A 19292-nucleotide genomic window follows, 5' to 3' on the forward strand; every position below is an offset into this window, starting at 1 on the left:
AATCGCTGTATTGCCTTCTCGAAAAGCAAGGTATCTGTTATGACTCTGTTGTCACTATCATCGGAGGGAATTCAAACCAACAAAGAAGCCATGATCGCAGATGACCATTTTGATGTCGATTATTGGAGTCCTACAGAAGATTCAAGTATCCCTCAAACCGAAGGAGATCCAGAAATGCTTACCATTTCTGCACTCCCTTCAACAACACTTGGAGTGACAGCAGTTAAGCTTCGAAATGCCAAGTATCTCCTTTACGATACTCCAGGCATTTGTCCATCACCATATCGTGTCCGTCTATTAAGCTCTATGTTAACAGATACGCAAAAGCGGGTGAAGCAACTATTCCCTCGAAAGAAACTCATTCCAACAGTCTTCTCTTTGCATCCTGACCATTCTATCATGCTTGGATCGCTGGCATCGATTGATTATAGAGCTGTTGATAACGTGTGAATGGAGATTGACAATTATGAATAGACGAATCCTTTGATTTGCTATGCGTACACACCACTCCCTCTCCATTTAGCCAAAACTACACGAGTTCCAGAGTTACTTCAGAAACATGCTGGAACTCTCTTTCAACCTCCATACTCAGCAGAGCAATATTTGGCAACGGGAGGGATTATTCATCAATCCGATTTTGAATTGAAACGAGTGTTCAACATTCCTAGTGAGGTGAAGAATACGCTTACACCCAACTCTCCATCATCATTGAAGTATACAGCCTTTATGGATATTAGTATTGGTGGTTTTGGATGGATTGCAGTGTTTGCACAAGGTGGAGATAATACTAATAAAAAGTATAAACAATTGCAAGCTGGAACGCTTTGTTTTAACGCTGTAAAGGGCTTTAATGTAGAGTAGAGGTAAACCATTGATGTTTAGATTTACCCTCGTCCTCCTTTCCTGTCAGGGATACCAGAGAAAATGTGTAAACTATCCAAATTGAATGTTTGATCAAAGACACAAATTGAAATGGGGTAATTCTTATATTCAGTTAGAATAATCGAAAAAGAAAGAATAACCCCTGGATCTATACCAATAGTCCATAGATAATCGTAGTATTTGATTTAAGAGGTAAGTAAGTGATTTCATCGGAATAAGCCTGGGTGGGAGAGACTATCAAACGATGGAAAAAGTTGAGAATCTAATTGTTTCGTAGATGAGACATCTGAGTGCTTACCTGCTCCTTGTTTTGGGTGGAAATGAGAAGCCCACTGTAGGAATCAGTTGAGAAGGATTTAATTGTGTAGGCTGCTGATATCAAGAACGTCCTTGAGACCGTCGGTGCTGAGGCTGAGGATGAGAAGATCGAGAAGCTGATTGCTGATCTGGAGGGAAAGAACGTTGAGGAGTTGATCGGAAGGACTTGAGAAGCTCGTCTCCATTCCCACTGGAGGTGCTGCCCCCGCCGCTGGTGCTGCCCCTGCTGCTGCCGAGGAGAAGAAGGAGGAGGAGAAGAAGGAAGAGGAGGAGGAAGAGGAGGACATTGATATGTCTGGAGGTGGTCTCTTCGGTGATGACGATGATGACTGGTAAATGGATCATGCAGTTTCCTCTTAGGTCAAATGTCTTTCGTTGTTTGTTAGATGACTGTTCATATCATTTTGAAGGTTTGAATAAAATCTTGCCTGTTTTTGCCACTCAATTGAACCAGCAATTCTCCATTGTTCTTGACTGGATTGACGAGAGAGATGGAAGAACCGATCAGCAATACGGAAAGGATTTTTGTCGTTCGAAAGAATGCCATCAAGATGATTATCAAGCGGTATTAGCGCTAGTCCATTCGATTTGATTGATAGTGGTTACATTCTTAAGAAAACGGATGATATGATTGATTATGATGCTTTTGTCAAGAGAGTATAAGTGGTTTGGGATTGATATGAATAGTTCGGAACGCTTCCTATGTATGAAGATCTCTCCGTTGTTGTAATGGATGGAAACGATGGATGATAGTCTAGGGAATGCGATTGTCGAATAAGAAGGATCGGATGTTAATTTGCTTCAATGATTCTCCTAGTATCGGTGTATCGGTGGTGAAAGAGTGTTTCTTGTTTGGTGTAGTAATGTTTAGAATTGTGGAGAATATGCAGAAAGAAGAAATTGCATCTGCTGTTATTATAGTCAAGAATAAAGCATCTAATTATGCAAAAATCGCCACTAAGCGATTCGAGCCTGTTTTCCACATTGATCTGTTCTCTGAAAATGATCTTCTGGTGGACATTACGGAACACTTCCTCGTTCCTCCTCACATTTTATTAAGTGAAGCGGAGACAAAGGACTTATTAGAGCGTTTAAGTGTTCCCGCAGATAAACTGCCCAAGATTGACGTAAATGACCCTGTTTGTCGTTATTATGGATTCAAACCTGGTCAGGTTATCAAGATTATTCGGGATTCTCTGGTTGGTGGACGCACTGTTGCTTTTAGAGTTGTGATGTAGAATTGTTTTCGCATTCTTGTTTGTTGTAATAGTTGTGATGTAGAATTGGTTTATCATATTTAAGCAGATAATAGGTGTTTTGCGCCATTCGACAACCTCTATCTTTGCCTCCATCTTTTAATTTCAAACGATTCGACGTCAGGATAGTGCGGTCTAGTAGTGGTCATGATGAAACGACTCACTGGTGATCGTCTTGGTAGGAGGTTATCAGAAGAGCCAAACCCTCAACTTGGAGGAGAGGGACCGAACGAACTATCGCATGTTGACTCAGTTATCATCAATAACAGCTTTCCTCTATCTGTATCTCCCAGAGAACCGCTGTCGGAGATGGATGAGAATATTGAGAATCTCTTACAATCTCCTATAGCATCAGTGTCAGAAACGGATTCACGACGCTATTCTTCTGCATTTACTCCAATTCGAAAACGAGATCGCGAAATCTCCACGTCTCCTGTACGTAGTAGCCCATAGTTGATGAATTATAGAGTGTATCAGTTCGAAAATCACTTCGGTTTAGTTCTTCTGTTGAATCTTCTCCCGCCATTTCTAGGAATACTTCATCCGTTGTCGATGAGTGTATGTACGAAAGAAAACTCTGATATGTAGTTGATGGAATAGATCTTACCTCAACTGCAGATCTGGTTGTGATGGCTGTCTGTGTTGTTTCTTTCTCTCAGAAATAGAATTGTCCCATGATCCACAACTCTTATGAAAAGGAATTCATTACATTGAAGCATATTGGAGAAGGCAACTTCACCTTTGTGGATTTGGTTATAAGCAAATCTACAAATAGTCCATATGCAGTCAAGCGTAGTAAGCAGCCGATGACCAAGCATTCTGAACGGTTTTCAAGGAGATTGGGTTTGATAAGTAGACGAAGATTACTGCGAGAAATCCGCATGTTTGAAGAAGTTCACGAATGCCCAAATCTCCTCCAATATTACAAGAGTTGGCAAGAAGACTGTTTGTCTTTTGAGAATGAGTGATATGTAGCAATCTTCTACATGTTGATGGAATGTTGCTCTAGAGGTTCTCTAACAGTAAATAAAATAGAATAGGTTCATCTCATAGCAATTCATTCAACGAGAGAAGTGCATTCCAGAAAGCTTTCTATGGTATGTGCTGTATTCTGTCTTAGAAGTGATTACTGAATATACTACTAATAGTTAGGCACTCAAGTATCTCCATCAACACAACATTGTCCATCTCGACATTAAACCTGACAATTTGTTGTTTACTGAGATAGGAGCTCTCCGTGTTGGTGACCTCGGTTGCTCATCTCATATGGATGAAGTCTGTAGTATGAGTGATCGACGTTACATGGCATTAGAGGGACTAGAGGATGTGGTGAATCCGAAGAGAGATCTGTTCAGTCTGGGGCTTGTATTGTATGAATGCATGTCTAAAGAGGAACTTCCTCTCTCTGGAGATCGGTGGTTGGAATTGCGAAAAGGAGGGGTAAGAAGTGACTGAAGAGTTTCATTATAGGTTCAGCCGATCAGTGGTTATTCAGAGAAATTGAATCAGATTGTTCAGGATGTGAACATGAGAGTGAGTGTTGATGTGTAGATGATTCTTCCTGAAGGTACTATGACTGCTGTAGAACTGCTGAGGAGGATTCCTCCATCGGTTTCAAGCCATGTTAGTGAAAATCGAGCTTTGATCAGAACTGTAGTGAAATTGCTTGAAATGAATTGAAGGTGATGCCATCACTCGTGGAAATGAAGAAGAAACCAAAACCCAAGTTACTCCTATCTACTTCAGAGGAGGTAAATCAGACTTGAAGAGATGAGTAAATAGATGGCAGATCGTTCTGATATGACCACACCTGTTGATGTGGTCAAGAGTGCCTATTCTATGACATTCCACTTCTAGTTTTTCCTGTTGTTATTCTGTTTTATCGTTTCTCTTTTGTATCTCTTTGTTTGTTTATTCTTCTCTATATATCCCTTTTTGGCTATTATGTTCTTCTGATGCCAATACCCTTGTAAATCCCGAAAAACAGATAAAAGACATTCAAAGAACCACGGGCGTTACATCGATTTTTTAAATTGGAGGCTCTTGAAAGACCATAAATCCGTATTCAAATGGATCCAATTCCCAATGGAACCATGGACCGAAACATCTTCAAGCGTTCTATGCATTCGGTGAGCGATGAGAATGCTAATGCTGTGAAGAAGCCTGCCTTGGTGAATCCACTTCAGGAAATTGGCAATTCTTCATCATATCGTATGAGAATGATGTTGAAGCCTTAGGTCTAGAAACAGTGAAGCCCTCTGTGGAATCGGTATCAGGAGCTGCGATGCAGGAAAAAGCACCCACAATGCAACAGCTTGTGGACGAACATGATAAAGATAATCAGACAAACTTCTCTCCATATGCCCAACGGATTGTGAACAATTGGTTGAAACAAGAAGATCGATTTCGTTGTCGTCCAGATTATCTGGATGGCCAGAATGATGTGAAGAGTTATATGCGTGAAACCTTGATAGATTGGTTGGTTGATGTAAATAGTCGCTTACATCATCACCGAGAGACACTCTATCTTTGTGTCAACATAATTGATCGTTATGTCTATTATACAATTCGAGACAAGACAGATTGTGTTTCCCGTTCGGATTATCAGCTTGTAGGGATCACAGCTTATTTGATAGCAGCAAAATACGAAGAGATATATTATCCAGAGATTCATAGTCTTCTAGCCTTTGCAGATAATGCGTATACGGATGAAGATGTGAAGAAAATGGAGTTAAAGATTGTAAATTCGTTGAAATATGACTTAACAGTTCCTACAACGAACAAATTCTTAGGCCGTTTTCTTCGCGTAGAAATGGTATATATCTATTAATTTTAGTTATCTTCAAATAAGAATGTTCATTTTATGTGTTTTATGATATGTGATCGCATGCTTCAATCGATTGCTATGCTCCAGTGGAGACCTTCCATTCAAGCAGCAACTTCAATCTATTTGGCACGGAAGTATCTTGGATATGATGACAGTTGGGTAAAATGTGATCCAACCATTTGATCGGTAGAACAAATCCTTGGAAGAATTTACAGGTGTGAAGAAGCATGAATTAATGCCATGTGCTTTGGCAATTCATGCAATTATCATGAAGCCAAATAAGTTACAAGCAGTTGCACGTAAGTATCGCAGTTCTCGTTTCAATCATATCTTTAACAGTGTTCCTATAAAATCAAATCAACCTTCATCTACTAATTCGATTGTTTGTTTATAATCAAAGAAGACTCTTCACTTTTGTTTTGATCAAACAATTGAATCATGATCAATATCCCTCTCATCTTCATAAAACTCTCCTTCTTTCTGAACTATAGCATCCATTCCATTTTTGGACTCATCAATATCTTCTTCCTTCACTTCCTTATTCCATATTTCAGGCATTCGCTTCAACTGAACAGAAGGAACACTTTCCAATTCTTTCAAACGGTCTGTCACTTGTTGGCTATTCCTCATACACATTCCTCACTCTTACATCATTGAATCCAAATAGTCACGACTATTCTGATTAACCAATGTAGGAAGAGGTACCAGATGGAGTTGATATGTTGGGGCATACCATTCAATATAATTATTGTATGGTATTTCATTAGATATTTCTTTATTCAATAAGACGGAAGTTTCATAGGACCATGCTCGGCTCACATTCTTTATTGTGTATCCACCTCCTCCGAGAACAAGTAGTGGAATATGAAGATTCCGAACAAAATCAACACAATGGGCGTGACCATGAAGAGACATGTTGAATGTACCCAACCTATCCCCCGTAATACTGTCAGCACCACACTGTAACACTATTGCTGATGGCTGGAAATGCTTCACACAAGCTGTTACGATCTACGAATGATTGAAATATGGAAAACTTACTGGGTCAAATACATATTGATATGATTCATCATCCATGCCATCTTTCAATGGAACATTCACTGCAAAGTTTCGACCTTCATTTATTCCAATATCGTCAATACTTCCCGTTCCTGGGAAATAATTGCCATATTTGTGGAATGAAACTGTCATTACACGATCTGTACAATAGAAGGCCTCTTCAACACCATCACCATGATGAATATCTATGTCAATATACATTACACGTGGGAAAACTCTAAAAAGAAAGTGGAAACAGAAAAATTACTTCAACAGCTCTAAAATGGCTAAAACGATATCATTCATATAACAAAATCCAGATGCTTCGGCTTTCTTAGCATGATGAAGACCTCCCGACCAATTCACACAAATCTGATTCCGACCTTGATTGAGACGAGATGCTGCATCTAAAGTATGTAAAAGCGTTTGAATGACGACATACCGAGAGATGCTCCGCAATAGAGACGACAATAGTTGAAAATGCCATCGAACACAGGATTGTCAACACCACTGGGAACTGCAACTACCGAATGAGTCCAACTCAGTTAATATGACATTGTTCCATTTCAGCCTGGTACTCTTTCATGTTATTCGGAGTGATATGACTGAGAAAATCAACGTATTCTTTGGTGTGAAACACTTCCATTTCCTCCTCTGTGGCTTGGTGAGGCCTCTACGCTTTAAATGAGTTGAAATGACCTATACATAAACCTCCAAATAACGATAGAGGTTGTATGTTAGTAGCAAATTATGAGTTAGACGAAGGCGTTGAGGTTTCATAGGATGACCCGGTGCATAATAGTAATTGCCCATGTCACCTACACAGATTAGAAGATACATATGAAAAATCTCACTATCATAGAAATAGGCAATTCTATCAGTAGATGACATTTCGTTGTCTTTACTGAGATAAATAATGACCTTGACGCCTTAAAAACAGCCTATTTTGATGATATCGTGATAACACTTATCGCAACAAAGAAAACACTATCTTATTTTATTCATTTTCTTCACTCAATAATGGATCCACCATTGCCCATGATGAAGGAATCCGAACATCCATTCCACACAGTATATCTATTACCGAATTAACTCGTGAAAGATACTGGATAGCGTCACCGAAGTTCTGACCTTCCGTGATAAAGGCAATCTTAGAATCATCCAACAACTATATCCTTACAAAAGTCGTAAATGGAATTGAAGCCTCTATTAGTGACTTTTGCAGCAGAGGAAGCAGACCCGAACCGTTGACATCTTCTTGTGTTATCTAGAGGTGACAAAAAAAGACTAAACAAAACATTTATAGAAGGAACTTGATCCTGTATTTTGTCTAATACGCTATTGGAGGTGGTATAATAAGCAAGCCTGAAATTTAGACACTGGAAGGAAAATACGTTCCATTCATTTGAGAAGAGTCATAAAAAGTGCTATCTGCAGCAGAAAATACTACAATGCTATTCACTTGCCAGCTTTGAAGAAGAGAGAGAAGATCCTCTACGAACTGTTCTGCATATCCCTACAGAATGAGCAATAGGATCGACAGTAACATCCTTAGGTTGACTGCGGACTTGAAGAAAAGCATTTGGTGCATCCTTCATCATATATACTATATTCAAGAGTAACCGATACCAATACATTCAATTCCAGTTGTAGGACATGTATTCTCATTGACATCATCACCAAATGCTGATACTCCAACAATTGCCTGTAGATTCGAGCAATAGATGCTTCCAACTCGTTGAATCCGATTCTATGTGACAAATAAAAGACAAGTCAACTAGTTGAATCCCACTGAAGATGACCAAATCAAGAGCCATCTGATCCACATTCCCACAAGAAATCGATGGCTAGTGAAGAATTAGCATATGTATCATACCATGAACAAAACCCCATTCTTGATTACACTATGAAACTGGTTCTCGATTTCCTCACTAGAAAAGAGAATTTTGGTAACCATTGAATGATCTATGAAAATAAATAGAATCGCCCACCGAGGGGCTCGAACCCTCGACCACCAGGTTAAGAGCCTGGCGCTCTACCGACTGAGCTAGACGGGCTTAGTAAATGTTAACATTGCTCAAATATACAAATTGGAACTGTATAGGAAACTTGATTTGTTACTCGTTTCCTTCAGTTCAACCGCACAATCCATTGAAATGATGAACAAGATGCTGAATTGTTCGCGGATTGTAGGTCAACGGATTCTCCGATACACCACTTCATTCTATGCCTTTTCAACACGAGTCATTCCAAATGATGGGAAAACACTCTCAGATTTCCTTGTGATCGTTCCATCAAGTCTTGATTCGTAGTCTTCCCAAAATATTGAAAGCATTCATTCTGAAGTCGATCCTGAGGAGAAGAAACTGTTGAATGGCCATTCTTTCGTGATTGAGACTTATGGCTGTCAAATGAATACTGCGGATAGTGGTATTATGGAGACATTATTAAGGGAAAATGGAATGGTTGTGAGTAAGGATGAGGCTACTGCCGATGTGATCATCATGAATACGTGTTCTGTACGAGAACATGCTGAAATGAGAGTACTTCTTTGATTCATACTTTACCATAGATTTGGAATCGACTCACCCAGTTTCGTCATCTCGACAATAAAAAGAAGAAGCATACTGTAGAACTGTGATTTGTCATTCCTATATAGATCCTTTGTGTATCGGGCTGTATGGCTTCTCGTCTCCAGAGCCGTCTTCTCGATTCTGGTGTGGATGTGGTCATTGGACCTGATTCTTATGCCCATCTTCCCTCTCTCCTCATACAAGCAATGGTTCATGGCAAACAGAGTTTTGATACCAATCTGAACGCATCGGAAGTGTATTCAGCAATTCATCCTTTGTTTCTCGATCCACAGCCATCCACTCAACTCACAATTATGCGAGGTTGTGATAATATGTGCTCATATTGCGTGGTTCCTTATACTCGAGTACTATCTCTGAGTGGAGTTGATTCTAGGGTCGAGAACGCAGTGTTCCATTTAAGGATGTTCTGGATTCTGTAAAGCGAATTCGGGATCATGGATACAAAGAAGTGATGCTTTTAGGACAAAATGTCAATTCCTACCATGATGAGTACTCTATCTTTGTCTCTCTTATTCAGATCTTCCTCTAAATCTATCGTCTTTCCAGAACTGTTACAGTGTGTTGCTGAAACAGTTCCAGAGATGCGAATTCGATTCATGTCACCTCATCCTAAGGTATGATCATGTTTTAATCTTACTGTTAGGATTTCCCCATGGACACACTTCAAGTGATTCGTGATCATCGGAACATTTGTCGATCTCTTCATCTTCCACTCCAATCTGGTAGTGATTCCTGTTTGAAACGTATGAATCGACCTTATAATCGTGATGGGTTCCTCAGGCTTGTTTCTGACATTCGTTCGATTCTCCCTGATTGCAGTTTAAGCACGGATGTGATTACAGGTTTTTGTGGAGAGACGGAAGCAGAACACCAGGACACTCTCGATTTGATGCGCCAAGTGTCTTTTGATCATGCTTTTATGTATTTGTTTAGTATGCGTGAAAACACTCATGCATGGAGATGTTACAAGGACGATGTCAGTTTAGAAGTGAAAAAGCGGAGATTAGCAGAAATCCAGAATGTCTTTTATGAGTCTCTCCAGGCTAAACTCGAAGGATTACGAGGAAGAGAAGAATTAGTACTAGTAGAGGGACAAAGCAAGCGAAGTACGCCAGGAGCCATTCAATACAAAGGACGATGTGATGGAAACCGAATGTGTGTATTTGATTGTATGAAATGTTGTCAAATTGATGAATAGCCACACCTGTTTATGTCTCCAAGGAAGCATTCTTGGAGGAAGGAAAGCAAACGGATTCGATCGAAGTGGGTGACTATATTGCCTGTAAGATTATCACACCAGGTACAGGAACACATATTGTGAAACCGTTGTTCAAAACTATTCTTCGAGAATATTAAGAGTTGTTTGTTTCTCGCAAAACAGAGTTGAAGGATCACTTTTGGTCATCTTCATCGTCTCTACAGGATCTATCATCGCCAATGGTCTGCCCTTTAAATAGTTGGCGGTAAATGAGCTTTAAAATATTTCTATGAGTGAATTCTATGGATGGAGAGGACATTAACCAGAAGACTTGGAGGATCTCTAATAGCACAAAGAAGGTTAAGAAGATGGGTCTTGAAAGAGTTTCTGAAACAAAATACCCATTTGCCGGTTCCCAGCGAATGGGAAGGTATTTTTGTGGTTCTGTAATGATATTGATCATTACAACGATCAGGAGATAGTGACGGGTGTAAATCCACATGACTATGGTTGACAAGTATATGGACTTCATACGTGTAAAGAGTACGAACACTGTATATCCTGGAACTTTCCAAAAGGCATACTGAAAGATTTTGGCTAAAGGAAGGAGAGCCTATGTGAGATTGGAGATGAAGGAGTACGTCTGCAGCATCAAAGATGGCGAATACGACAACACCGATTCGAGTGAAGTTGGTGTAATAGGATACAACGATCAGTGTGATGGTTACAAGGTGGTGCTACATATGACTTGGGTATTATTCTCCTACAAATAGCATTTCCCATAGATCCTTCCGATGTTTCTATGATTTATTGGGGTTATTTGTTTCAACTTCGATGAACAACACAACAATCAACGTCACATAGAAGGAGCATTGCGTCAGATAGAAGAGTTTGAAGTCCCATGGATAATAGAGTTGTGGATATTCCAACCACACATTGTTGAGTGTGAAACCAATGTACTTACGAATTATGGTGATTCCAGCAGAAAAAGAAAAGGTGTAGTAGAGGACGAGCCATGCTTGTTCCTATGAATGGAGACCATGAGAAGAGTTCACTTCACATTTATGCTCGATATGAGGTTGGTCTAGACTGTTGTGAATGTTCATGACCTGAGCAATGAGTCGAAAGAGCGTATTTGAAAGGAAATAACGCAGAGTGAGTAGTAGAACTGCAAGAGAAAATACAGTTTGAATATCATGAATGCTTTTTGCGAACAGTTGTTGACCATCAATCTCCACTTCTCCATGCAACCGAAAGAAATCTTTGAGCCACTTACTTGAGGAAGAAGGTAGAATCATAGCGAAATAGAGAGACACGATTAAAAGGATCGCAAAGAAAGTACCGGTGTAATCACGAAAGAAGAGGTGGATTGGTGACATAGTATCATCCACTCTATTTCTAAGTCATGATTACTTCTACTACTTGTAGTTGACCATTAAGTCCGTGTCATCCTTCTTCGATGATTCAATCACAGCCACAGTTGGTTGACTGTTTGTTTTCATATCAATAGTAACAGACAGCTTCAAGATATTCTTGTTGAATAGTGTGAATTCACGTGAACGCAGAAACGAAGCAGTTGTCAAACTCTTGATTGACAACAAACAAGTAATACTTTCCAAGACACAATTTCAATATCTACAAGGGTGTTCTTGGGTCCTGTAGTGACTACTGCAGTACACGTTTTCTTTGGATGATTTGCAAATACCTATGATTAAGGAAAAGTCTTTGGAATACATAAGAATCCTTTGTAATTTCGAAACAACATTTAACTGTTCCTGAGTTGGGACTAACAATAGTAATAACACCGTCTTCGCTGCAGACTGCTATGTATTTACCATCTGCAGTCCAGCGCACACAACGAATACCTGTTCTATGAATGAACCATGTTAGTTATGGTTACTTATGACATTTAAACGTTTTGAGTGTAATCATCTCATTACAATCGATAATCGAGATAAAAGTGTCTGTTGATCCTGTAACAATATTGCGATGTTTTCGATCCATATCAATTGTTGTACATTCACCCATATGGCAATCCATCTACTCATAACTTTCTTCCTCTTATCAAACAGATCCTTCGTTCTGAAACGACCTAGTTTCTTCGTTATAGACAATCATATCCACACGTCCCACTCCATCTACAACTAAGAACCCAGATTCAGAGAGACTTCCTTTCGATGCCACAAACAGACACGTTGAATCCATTCCCCAACACATCTCATTTCTCTACAGTTCATCCTTCTTCATCACGATCTACAATTGAAGATGCATTCTTATTGTTCCTTATAGCCGTATATGTTCCGTTCGATACATCAATAATATACATGGTTCCTTTCTACTCTCATCAACTCCATTCATTACCTACATCATTTTCAACAGCAATAAACTTTCCATCGGGAGACCATGATAAGAAATCGGTATATCCTAAAAGCTTGATTGTCAACATTGAGTCTATCTTTCATCCCATTTCCAATAGAATACCTTCATTGTCAATATTCCAAATCTTTACAATTTCCTTGTCAAATGTACAGGCAATCATGTCTGCGGCAACAGGATTCCATTTTACTTGACTGATGTGATTTTTGAATGAAAATGAATACTCACATTTCTAGACTCATTATTCCTATTCAAGACACACATAACTCCGATGTGAGTTCCAGATGCGCACAGTAGAATCACTACTACACGAAGCTAATAGTTCTCCAGTGCAATTCCAATCCAAACATTTGATCTACTTGGTTACTCCCAGTGACCAAACTAACAGTTCCATAATGTCCAGTAATACGCTTTCGAGAGAAATCACTTGGTTCCGCCTCAAAATCCATCACTGCGTAATCAAGATTAGGTTTTCCAACAAACACCGAATCACTAGTTGTTGTGCCAACGCATAAATTCGACAAAGCATCGACAAATGATTGGTAAACGAGATAAGTCTGTAGAAACTACTGCTAATTCTGCCGATTCACAAATAATCAGCCACAGGCAAACAACGATCAAAATCGCCATAAAAACGTCAACAGAGTAATGGAACCGACACTACAGCTCATAGCATTCTCTGATTCCTACTAACAGAATTAAATAGCACGTAAACAAAGCCACAGTGAGAACAATAAAGAACAATGGAATGAACGTTATATAGTTGTCCTTTGTAATCAAACTCCCAAAAGCCTTCACATCAATCACTTCATACATACCTACACACACAACAGTAAACAAATAGCGCGTGTGACCGCTAAACAACATATCACCCTGAGTCTCCATATTCTTAGGATTCTTTAGACGAGTGAAAGTGTAATTGATGATTTCAACCAATGTGAAGTGACCTGTTTTACGCTGATCTTCCGTATATGTTAAGAATTAAACTATTGCAAGTAACAGGATATGTTTGAATGTGACCCCACTCACACGGATCCGGGAGACTTGTCATTGTGAAAATGAGTGGCCGTAGCAGTGCTGTAATTCCCAGCATCAACATGATCCTTCGAAAGAGAAGGAAGTGATCACCATGACAAAGTAGCGCGATGGCTCCGGATCCAATCAATAGACCAAGGAGTATGTTGATTACTGCTTCTACTTTCACCTTCCCTAGGTGAGGGATGTCGAAATAATCCTTCTATCCATGAAAAGAGATAGTGAAAAAGCTACTTCGGGAATGAGATCAAACCCGTAATCCGGCAATGACATTAGAGGTGCTCTAGGAATTAATAAAAAAAATCATAAGTACCGATTTGTGGAGATGTACGTACCGCTCAATTCATAGAACTCACTTAACAGGAAAAAACATACGCTCATCTACATATGATGCGCCATAAAGAACGAGACAAGAGTTGTAAGATACTCATCATACACAAACCCAAGGGATAGCAAGGTTCCAACAATGGTTACAATGATGGAATATGATTCAAGAGCCGCTTTACCTACGATAATAACGGAACCGAGCAAATACTCCTCATTCTCGCAACTGCAATGGTAATTGGTACCATCAGAGCAAGAATGATTCCAAAGAACACAAAGAAAGGAGCTGAATAACGTTCGATCATTGATTATGTACGGATGGTTTCGAATAAACAGGAACAATCAAAAGACAAAAAGATATAATAATCTCAAAAGCAGAAAATGAATCAGTTTTTGCGCATTGATAAGTCAATTTGAGGCTTAACGGGAACCATTTCTACTATCTCCTCATCTCCATCTCGGATAACTTTCTTACTGAAGAAGAGAGGATGATACTTTTCTTCCGCAGTCATTACAGACCAATCACTACAGTACTCGATTAAATCCTCCTATTTCATAAATCAATCCAATTCTTACAGTATCACTTTGCAAACGACCATAGCAAATGCTACAAACCTTTTCACTCCTCGTATGTGGCCATTTGTAGTCATTAAACTATTGGTTACTCTCTCTATCAAATCCAACGTTCTCATAGAGCAAAACAACAGATTCAAGATCGATCATGTTGATGTATCCATATCCCATGTTGCAATGAGTCTTCTGATCCATTGGCAGATAGAGGAAGTCATATCGGTTCTTGCACTTCTTGTTGATGATACGGACAAATACCTCCCGGGTAAAACTAGATCACAGGATGCCAGTAACAAGTACCCGTTAGGAATGTTTCGAACCATCAACGTTGTTCGTTTGTCTTCACCTCGTTTCACCTTTTCAATGTCAATTCGATTATCCTCTCGCTCCCTGTTCTTCTTTGGAAAGAACTCTGACGAACGGGGAGATAACTTACGAGCCTGATAACGACGTGGAATATCCTGTTGGTGTGGAACTTCCTGTGTGCATGGTACCAACGGATAGTAGTAGTTCATTGGAAGAAATGGTTGAACAAAATCAGGATGTGGGAAGTTACTAGGGTTTTGCATGGAGTTGGTATCGTGAGCAAGAGAAGGTATTGAAGCGAGTTGATATTGCAATAGACTATTATTCTCTGTCTCAGAAGAATAGAAAGGATTCGAAAAGGAATGATCCAGCATCAATAGTGAATGCAATTCATCCCAAGTCTGTGACGAAGGAGACTGCCAATCATTCTCATGAAAAGAATGTAACGAACCAGTATTATTCCTTGCAAAAGGATTCAACTCTTCTTCGCTACTTCTATACATCAAAAGCAGCGTCAACAATAACAAAAAGGAATTCTGATTCTGACCTGAAGAGAAGAATGAAGACTGGTTCTGAAAACGATTTCCAAATTCATTGGAGTTGTTCCCAAACCGGTTACTCTTTTTCGGATTCGTATTTGGAGTCCACTAGTGATCAGGCATAAATCAAGAATAATACGGATGGTTGTTGGCTATTTTCAATTCCCAGAAAATACTGGCTCATCTCCATAGATAGAAAGGCTAAAACGAGGTTAGCACAATCAATTGAATAACCGTTAGAGATTCATGACGATACTTCGTCACCAATCTTCAGTCACTCTTAACATACATTTCAGCTACGAGATCCCTCTAATGGCAATAATTGTGGAAATGTATTTGAATCCGAAACAGGTAAGATTATTTCAATTCCAGAAAAATATAGGTTCGTTTGAATTGTTATGTCTGCGGGAATTCTACATAAATCAGTTGTGTAGATCTAGACTTTCTGTGTCACTTTCAACCCTGTGATGGAGAAACAAAATCCACGAGATTCTACGCGAAGGCATATCTCGTTTGCTCCGGTTTCTCTGGATACGATTACGGAAGAAAACTCTGTATTGAATGATGATGAGCAGGAGAGATCGTTAATGTAGTTCATTTGAGATAATTATGATGGTTAGTCGGGAAGCAAGAGAACGTCAACGAAAGAGTCAAAGTCGACAGTCTGTTTCCAATCCGTTACATTAAGTATGTATTATGACGAATAGAGAGCGTTCTGCTAGAATTGCTTCCATGTATGCTGCTATCATCAAGTTATCGAATGAAAATGTTGTTTTTGGAAATGCTTTTGACAGTTAGAAGATCAATCAAAAGAATACATGGAATTTGGATTTGATAAATCATATGAAAGATGTGTTGTTAGAAGATTCGTTTGAAATGATTTCCAAGTGATATCTAGTTCGTCTCATGAAACCAACTTTCAGAAGGCGAGTACGACATTGGATGCTTCTGTAAAGATCTATGGGTGTCGTGTTGATGATACACTGAATACTGGATATCGAATCTTGGATAATCTGAGTCGAGGTGAACAGCCCGTTCAATCAACAGATGCTCCTAAACAGAGCAAGCGTTTAGGAGTTGTCAATACATTGGAATCAAATGTGAGTACATTGGATATGGATCCCTCTGAACTTGCTTTTGATGCCGATCCAATGTTTCATTTGATGAGTCGGAAATTTGATGAAGGTGGAGCGAAGGGATTGTTGATGGCCAATTTGGGTTTAACAGATGGTTGTACTATTGTATTTGATTCAAATGATATTATCGAAATACCCCCGGATTCTGTCACTCCAAAAACTGACTCCTGTTCAGAAGGATTGGATAGATATGTGGATATTCAGAGTATTCTTTGCTCTGAAGGTCGTTCAATTGCCTCTATCCTGGACTTACCTGTGTGTCCATCAATTCATCGGTTTATGTCTGAGATATGCGAATATGAAGGAACTGTAGTGATTTGATGAGTGTATGACGTAGAATGAATTGATGGAGGAAGAGGAGATGATGACTGAGACTACTCAGGAACAATCGAGAATTGAAGATATTGGGGTTGAGTTGGACCCTGAAATAGCTCCAATTCCTGTTGTTGGTTTTGATCAATCTATCGAAGGTGGAGCAATTGAGAATAGCCAAGAGAATGGGAATCCTTTGATTGAGTCTACAAATCATGAAGGTGAGAATGAAGCTGTAACCCACTCTGTATCCTTTGCTGACTTGGATGATGGAGCAAATGATGTGTCTTTCACCGAACGAGATCATGTCATTATGAATTCAAAACCAACCCAATATGCCTATTTTAAACCAACTTTGCTTCAAAAGGCGTGGACAGGTCCTGATCATTGGAAACTGAATCGAGTTCCCAAGAAACATCAGAAAACCACTCATGAGCATAAGAAACATACTCGAATTCAGTTCTCACCCGACTGCTGTATTAAACCTTCAAATGCATTCCCCGCGGTTAAACGTACTTCTGATCTAATAATGAATGAAACGGTGTTTGAAGCCAAAGGATTTCATATTTTACCTGAAGATCATCACTATTCGTTCGAAGTAGTTATTTCAGATCCTCTGACAGTTAGTCTCTCCAGCATCTGCATTGTCGAGCTGATATCACACTCCATCGAATTGTGCATTTTATTACGGAGCCTGCTTCTACGATGACACCTGACGAGTGGGAAGTGGCAGCAGAGAATGTCGATATCGGCGGTTGTTCTCTCGAGAATCCCATGGACCTCATATCCACCAGTTATGAAGCATTACATGAGGGAGATTTACCGGACATGGACGTGAGTAATGACATTCCTGTAGAACCAGGAGATGTGAGTCATGTGGGGTTTATTAGTGAGATTGAAGAGAGTGAAATTGCTTTGGAAGGAAACAAGAATGATTCCTTGCTTCAGGCTGATCGAGTGGTAGAACATGTTGATATTGCCTATGCTCATAAGGCCACTCAGGTGGATGTCCAGAAACTGAAAGTATGTATTGAAAGTGTTGATGATCGAATAGGAGCGGATTTGGAAGGAATTGGAAGTGGATGTGAGTGATGGAAAATCTGTTGATTTTGGCATGTTAGTGAAGCATTTACGAAAGGAATTGGGGAAGGAGATTGAAGTTCAGTTCTATTTCATTTGTCTTTTGCATATATCCTAACAGTGAGTGAATTGAGGTACTTAACGAGAACTTGGCGAATGAACATGAGTTGAAGATCACAGAGGATCCGAAGGCTCTACTGCGAATCACCAAGAAATCGATTGTTTGTTGATCAATAACTACTGAGAAGTGTGGGTTCTAGAAAGAACTGCAAGTGACTTGGGCAGCAACAGATTCATTATATCAAAGAGACGTGATTAACAAATACTACGTCATCAACTCTAGTTTACAAATATTTGGCATACTTCCGAAGTAAATGGATGTGCAGTTCCCGTAGTCCGTTTACAGCCTCTACAGTAGGGTTTTTGTCACATGTCTCAATTTGACGTTGTAGAAGCTTGAATTGATATCAATTCAATAAAATTACTGCTGAATCATTTATAAGGGTTTGAAGATTCCGATCCTTTTGAGTCTGCATTAGTTGAATCAGAGCACTAAGGGTTATCGAGAATCCTTCCACCTCTTCTCGATACGAAGAGGAAAATGCATTCACTGTATGAACTGAAGCATCCTTTACAGGTGGATTCGGAGCCGATGAGGGAACAGGAACAGGGGCAGGAACAGTTTCAGAAGCAGATGTAGATCTCCTAGGAAATACAACATAGAAATCGGCTTCAAGAGAGTGACAATGAAAGAGATCTTTGAACTGATCATACTCAGGAGCTGCAGAACTAGCAAATATCATCTCACAAGAAATGAAATACCTTTTATACAAGAGTGGTTGTTCGTCCAGATACTTGGGATCTGGAATGAATTTCGGGAATGAATGACCACCAATTGTGATTGAGTCTACAGATAACAGTATTTCATAATTCCATACCAGAATCACTCAGTTTCTCATTATTTTGGATAAATCCAACTGTAGAAGCATCTGGAAGGAATTCCATAGAGAGTTTGGAAAAGCTTTCTGTATCAATTACTAATAATGACTGGTTTGTTGCAAGAACAGTTTGCTCCTCGCATCGTTATGTGATACTCTGTAACTTTTAACAAACAATCCACTCATGACGACAGAACCCAGAATTCGTTCACATCTAATTCTTCTTGGCCTTCTCAGCAGCAATAGCAGCAGCACGGATGCTGAGCTTACGCTGAGTCTTGAGTCCCATAATACCACCACCCCACTTCTTGGTCTCAGCATACTTGGTAGTGAATGACTCCTGAAGAGAATTGAGAGCAGCCTCATCCTCAGGATTCACTCCAGTCAAGCACACACAAGTAGCAGTCTTCTGATGGACCAGAGCTCCCAGTCTCGCCTTACCCTTCACAATTGCATACGACACTCCCATCTTGTGGCACAGAGCAGGCAACCACATCACCAACTCCAGAGGATCAACATCGTCAGCAATCAGAACCAACTTAGCCTTCTTCTTCTCAACCAGC

The 19292-nt window shown here is 39.6% G+C and overlaps 13 protein-coding genes across 13 annotated transcripts; 6 read left to right on the forward strand and 7 right to left on the reverse strand.

Annotated features, from left to right (window-relative positions):
- Positions 1–39: 39 nt before the first annotated feature.
- JH06_3396 (GTP-binding protein) lies at positions 40–954 on the forward strand (the record flags this gene model as incomplete). Its single annotated transcript, XM_014672386.1, has 3 exons — positions 40–444; positions 475–852; positions 883–954. The coding sequence occupies 3 exons, from the start codon at positions 40–42 to the stop codon at positions 952–954; spliced, it is 855 nt and encodes a 284-aa protein (XP_014527872.1).
- Positions 955–1159: 205 nt separating this feature from the next.
- JH06_3397 (DNA-directed RNA polymerases II and IV subunit) lies at positions 1160–2438 on the forward strand (the record flags this gene model as incomplete). Its single annotated transcript, XM_014672387.1, has 9 exons — positions 1160–1216; positions 1251–1343; positions 1372–1532; positions 1561–1666; positions 1692–1765; positions 1800–1857; positions 1888–1926; positions 1959–2041; positions 2072–2438. The coding sequence occupies 9 exons, from the start codon at positions 1160–1162 to the stop codon at positions 2436–2438; spliced, it is 1038 nt and encodes a 345-aa protein (XP_014527873.1).
- Positions 2439–2606: 168 nt separating this feature from the next.
- JH06_3398 (protein kinase) lies at positions 2607–4313 on the forward strand (the record flags this gene model as incomplete). The annotated part of the gene is made up of 12 exons (XM_014672388.1): positions 2607–2891; positions 2924–3014; positions 3045–3091; positions 3122–3282; positions 3313–3401; positions 3432–3478; positions 3510–3578; positions 3609–3896; positions 3927–3977; positions 4008–4109; positions 4139–4207; positions 4239–4313. The coding sequence occupies 12 exons, from the start codon at positions 2607–2609 to the stop codon at positions 4311–4313; spliced, it is 1374 nt and encodes a 457-aa protein (XP_014527874.1).
- Positions 4314–4525: 212 nt separating this feature from the next.
- On the forward strand, positions 4526–5677 carry JH06_3399 (hypothetical protein; the record flags this gene model as incomplete). The annotated part of the gene is made up of 4 exons (XM_014672389.1): positions 4526–4667; positions 4700–5271; positions 5293–5442; positions 5474–5677. 4 exons carry the CDS (start codon positions 4526–4528, stop codon positions 5675–5677), a joined length of 1068 nt encoding a protein of 355 aa, XP_014527875.1.
- A 29-nt stretch (positions 5678–5706) lies between these two features.
- Positions 5707–7212, reverse strand: JH06_3400 (histone deacetylase; the record flags this gene model as incomplete). The annotated part of the gene is made up of 7 exons (XM_014672390.1): positions 5707–5902; positions 5933–6294; positions 6325–6559; positions 6590–6728; positions 6764–6844; positions 6877–6994; positions 7027–7212. The coding sequence occupies 7 exons, from the start codon at positions 7210–7212 to the stop codon at positions 5707–5709; spliced, it is 1317 nt and encodes a 438-aa protein (XP_014527876.1).
- Positions 7213–7331: 119 nt separating this feature from the next.
- On the reverse strand, positions 7332–7919 carry JH06_3401 (proteasome assembly chaperone; the record flags this gene model as incomplete). The annotated part of the gene is made up of 6 exons (XM_014672391.1): positions 7332–7398; positions 7428–7471; positions 7502–7588; positions 7620–7686; positions 7716–7837; positions 7863–7919. The coding sequence occupies 6 exons, from the start codon at positions 7917–7919 to the stop codon at positions 7332–7334; spliced, it is 444 nt and encodes a 147-aa protein (XP_014527877.1).
- Positions 7920–8732: 813 nt separating this feature from the next.
- On the forward strand, positions 8733–10271 carry JH06_3402 (adenosine tRNA methylthiotransferase; the record flags this gene model as incomplete). The annotated part of the gene is made up of 7 exons (XM_014672392.1): positions 8733–8864; positions 8894–8950; positions 8981–9259; positions 9289–9404; positions 9433–9529; positions 9559–10084; positions 10114–10271. The coding sequence occupies 7 exons, from the start codon at positions 8733–8735 to the stop codon at positions 10269–10271; spliced, it is 1365 nt and encodes a 454-aa protein (XP_014527878.1).
- Positions 10272–10306: 35 nt separating this feature from the next.
- JH06_3403 (hypothetical protein) lies at positions 10307–10889 on the reverse strand (the record flags this gene model as incomplete). Its single annotated transcript, XM_014672393.1, has 3 exons — positions 10307–10726; positions 10755–10850; positions 10881–10889. The coding sequence occupies 3 exons, from the start codon at positions 10887–10889 to the stop codon at positions 10307–10309; spliced, it is 525 nt and encodes a 174-aa protein (XP_014527879.1).
- A 249-nt stretch (positions 10890–11138) lies between these two features.
- Positions 11139–11878, reverse strand: JH06_3404 (hypothetical protein; the record flags this gene model as incomplete). The annotated part of the gene is made up of 4 exons (XM_014672394.1): positions 11139–11505; positions 11536–11699; positions 11726–11818; positions 11849–11878. The coding sequence occupies 4 exons, from the start codon at positions 11876–11878 to the stop codon at positions 11139–11141; spliced, it is 654 nt and encodes a 217-aa protein (XP_014527880.1).
- Positions 11879–12009: 131 nt separating this feature from the next.
- On the reverse strand, positions 12010–13797 carry JH06_3405 (wd40 repeat-containing protein; the record flags this gene model as incomplete). The annotated part of the gene is given in 13 exon segments (XM_014672395.1): positions 12010–12153; positions 12184–12251; positions 12266–12337; positions 12364–12448; positions 12479–12564; positions 12595–12721; positions 12752–12844; positions 12867–13046; positions 13060–13149; positions 13180–13307; positions 13344–13451; positions 13477–13726; positions 13759–13797. The coding sequence occupies 13 exon segments, from the start codon at positions 13795–13797 to the stop codon at positions 12010–12012; spliced, it is 1470 nt and encodes a 489-aa protein (XP_014527881.1).
- A 437-nt stretch (positions 13798–14234) lies between these two features.
- JH06_3406 (protein MEI2-like 1) lies at positions 14235–15098 on the reverse strand (the record flags this gene model as incomplete). Its single annotated transcript, XM_014672396.1, has 4 exons — positions 14235–14396; positions 14425–14502; positions 14533–14689; positions 14719–15098. The coding sequence occupies 4 exons, from the start codon at positions 15096–15098 to the stop codon at positions 14235–14237; spliced, it is 777 nt and encodes a 258-aa protein (XP_014527882.1).
- An 861-nt stretch (positions 15099–15959) lies between these two features.
- JH06_3407 (hypothetical protein) lies at positions 15960–17909 on the forward strand (the record flags this gene model as incomplete). The annotated part of the gene is given in 6 exon segments (XM_014672397.1): positions 15960–16031; positions 16062–16150; positions 16162–16708; positions 16737–17309; positions 17339–17734; positions 17766–17909. The coding sequence occupies 6 exon segments, from the start codon at positions 15960–15962 to the stop codon at positions 17907–17909; spliced, it is 1821 nt and encodes a 606-aa protein (XP_014527883.1).
- Positions 17910–18135: 226 nt separating this feature from the next.
- Positions 18136–18796, reverse strand: JH06_3408 (hypothetical protein; the record flags this gene model as incomplete). The annotated part of the gene is made up of 4 exons (XM_014672398.1): positions 18136–18246; positions 18277–18580; positions 18614–18698; positions 18730–18796. 4 exons carry the CDS (start codon positions 18794–18796, stop codon positions 18136–18138), a joined length of 567 nt encoding a protein of 188 aa, XP_014527884.1.
- Between the last annotated feature and the right edge of the window lie 496 nt (positions 18797–19292).

The sequence above is a fragment of the Blastocystis sp. subtype 4 genome, assembly GCF_000743755.1.
Source record: "Blastocystis sp. subtype 4 strain WR1 chromosome Unknown seqid_0094, whole genome shotgun sequence".
Lineage (NCBI taxonomy): Eukaryota > Bigyra > Opalinata > Blastocystidae > Blastocystis > Blastocystis sp. subtype 4.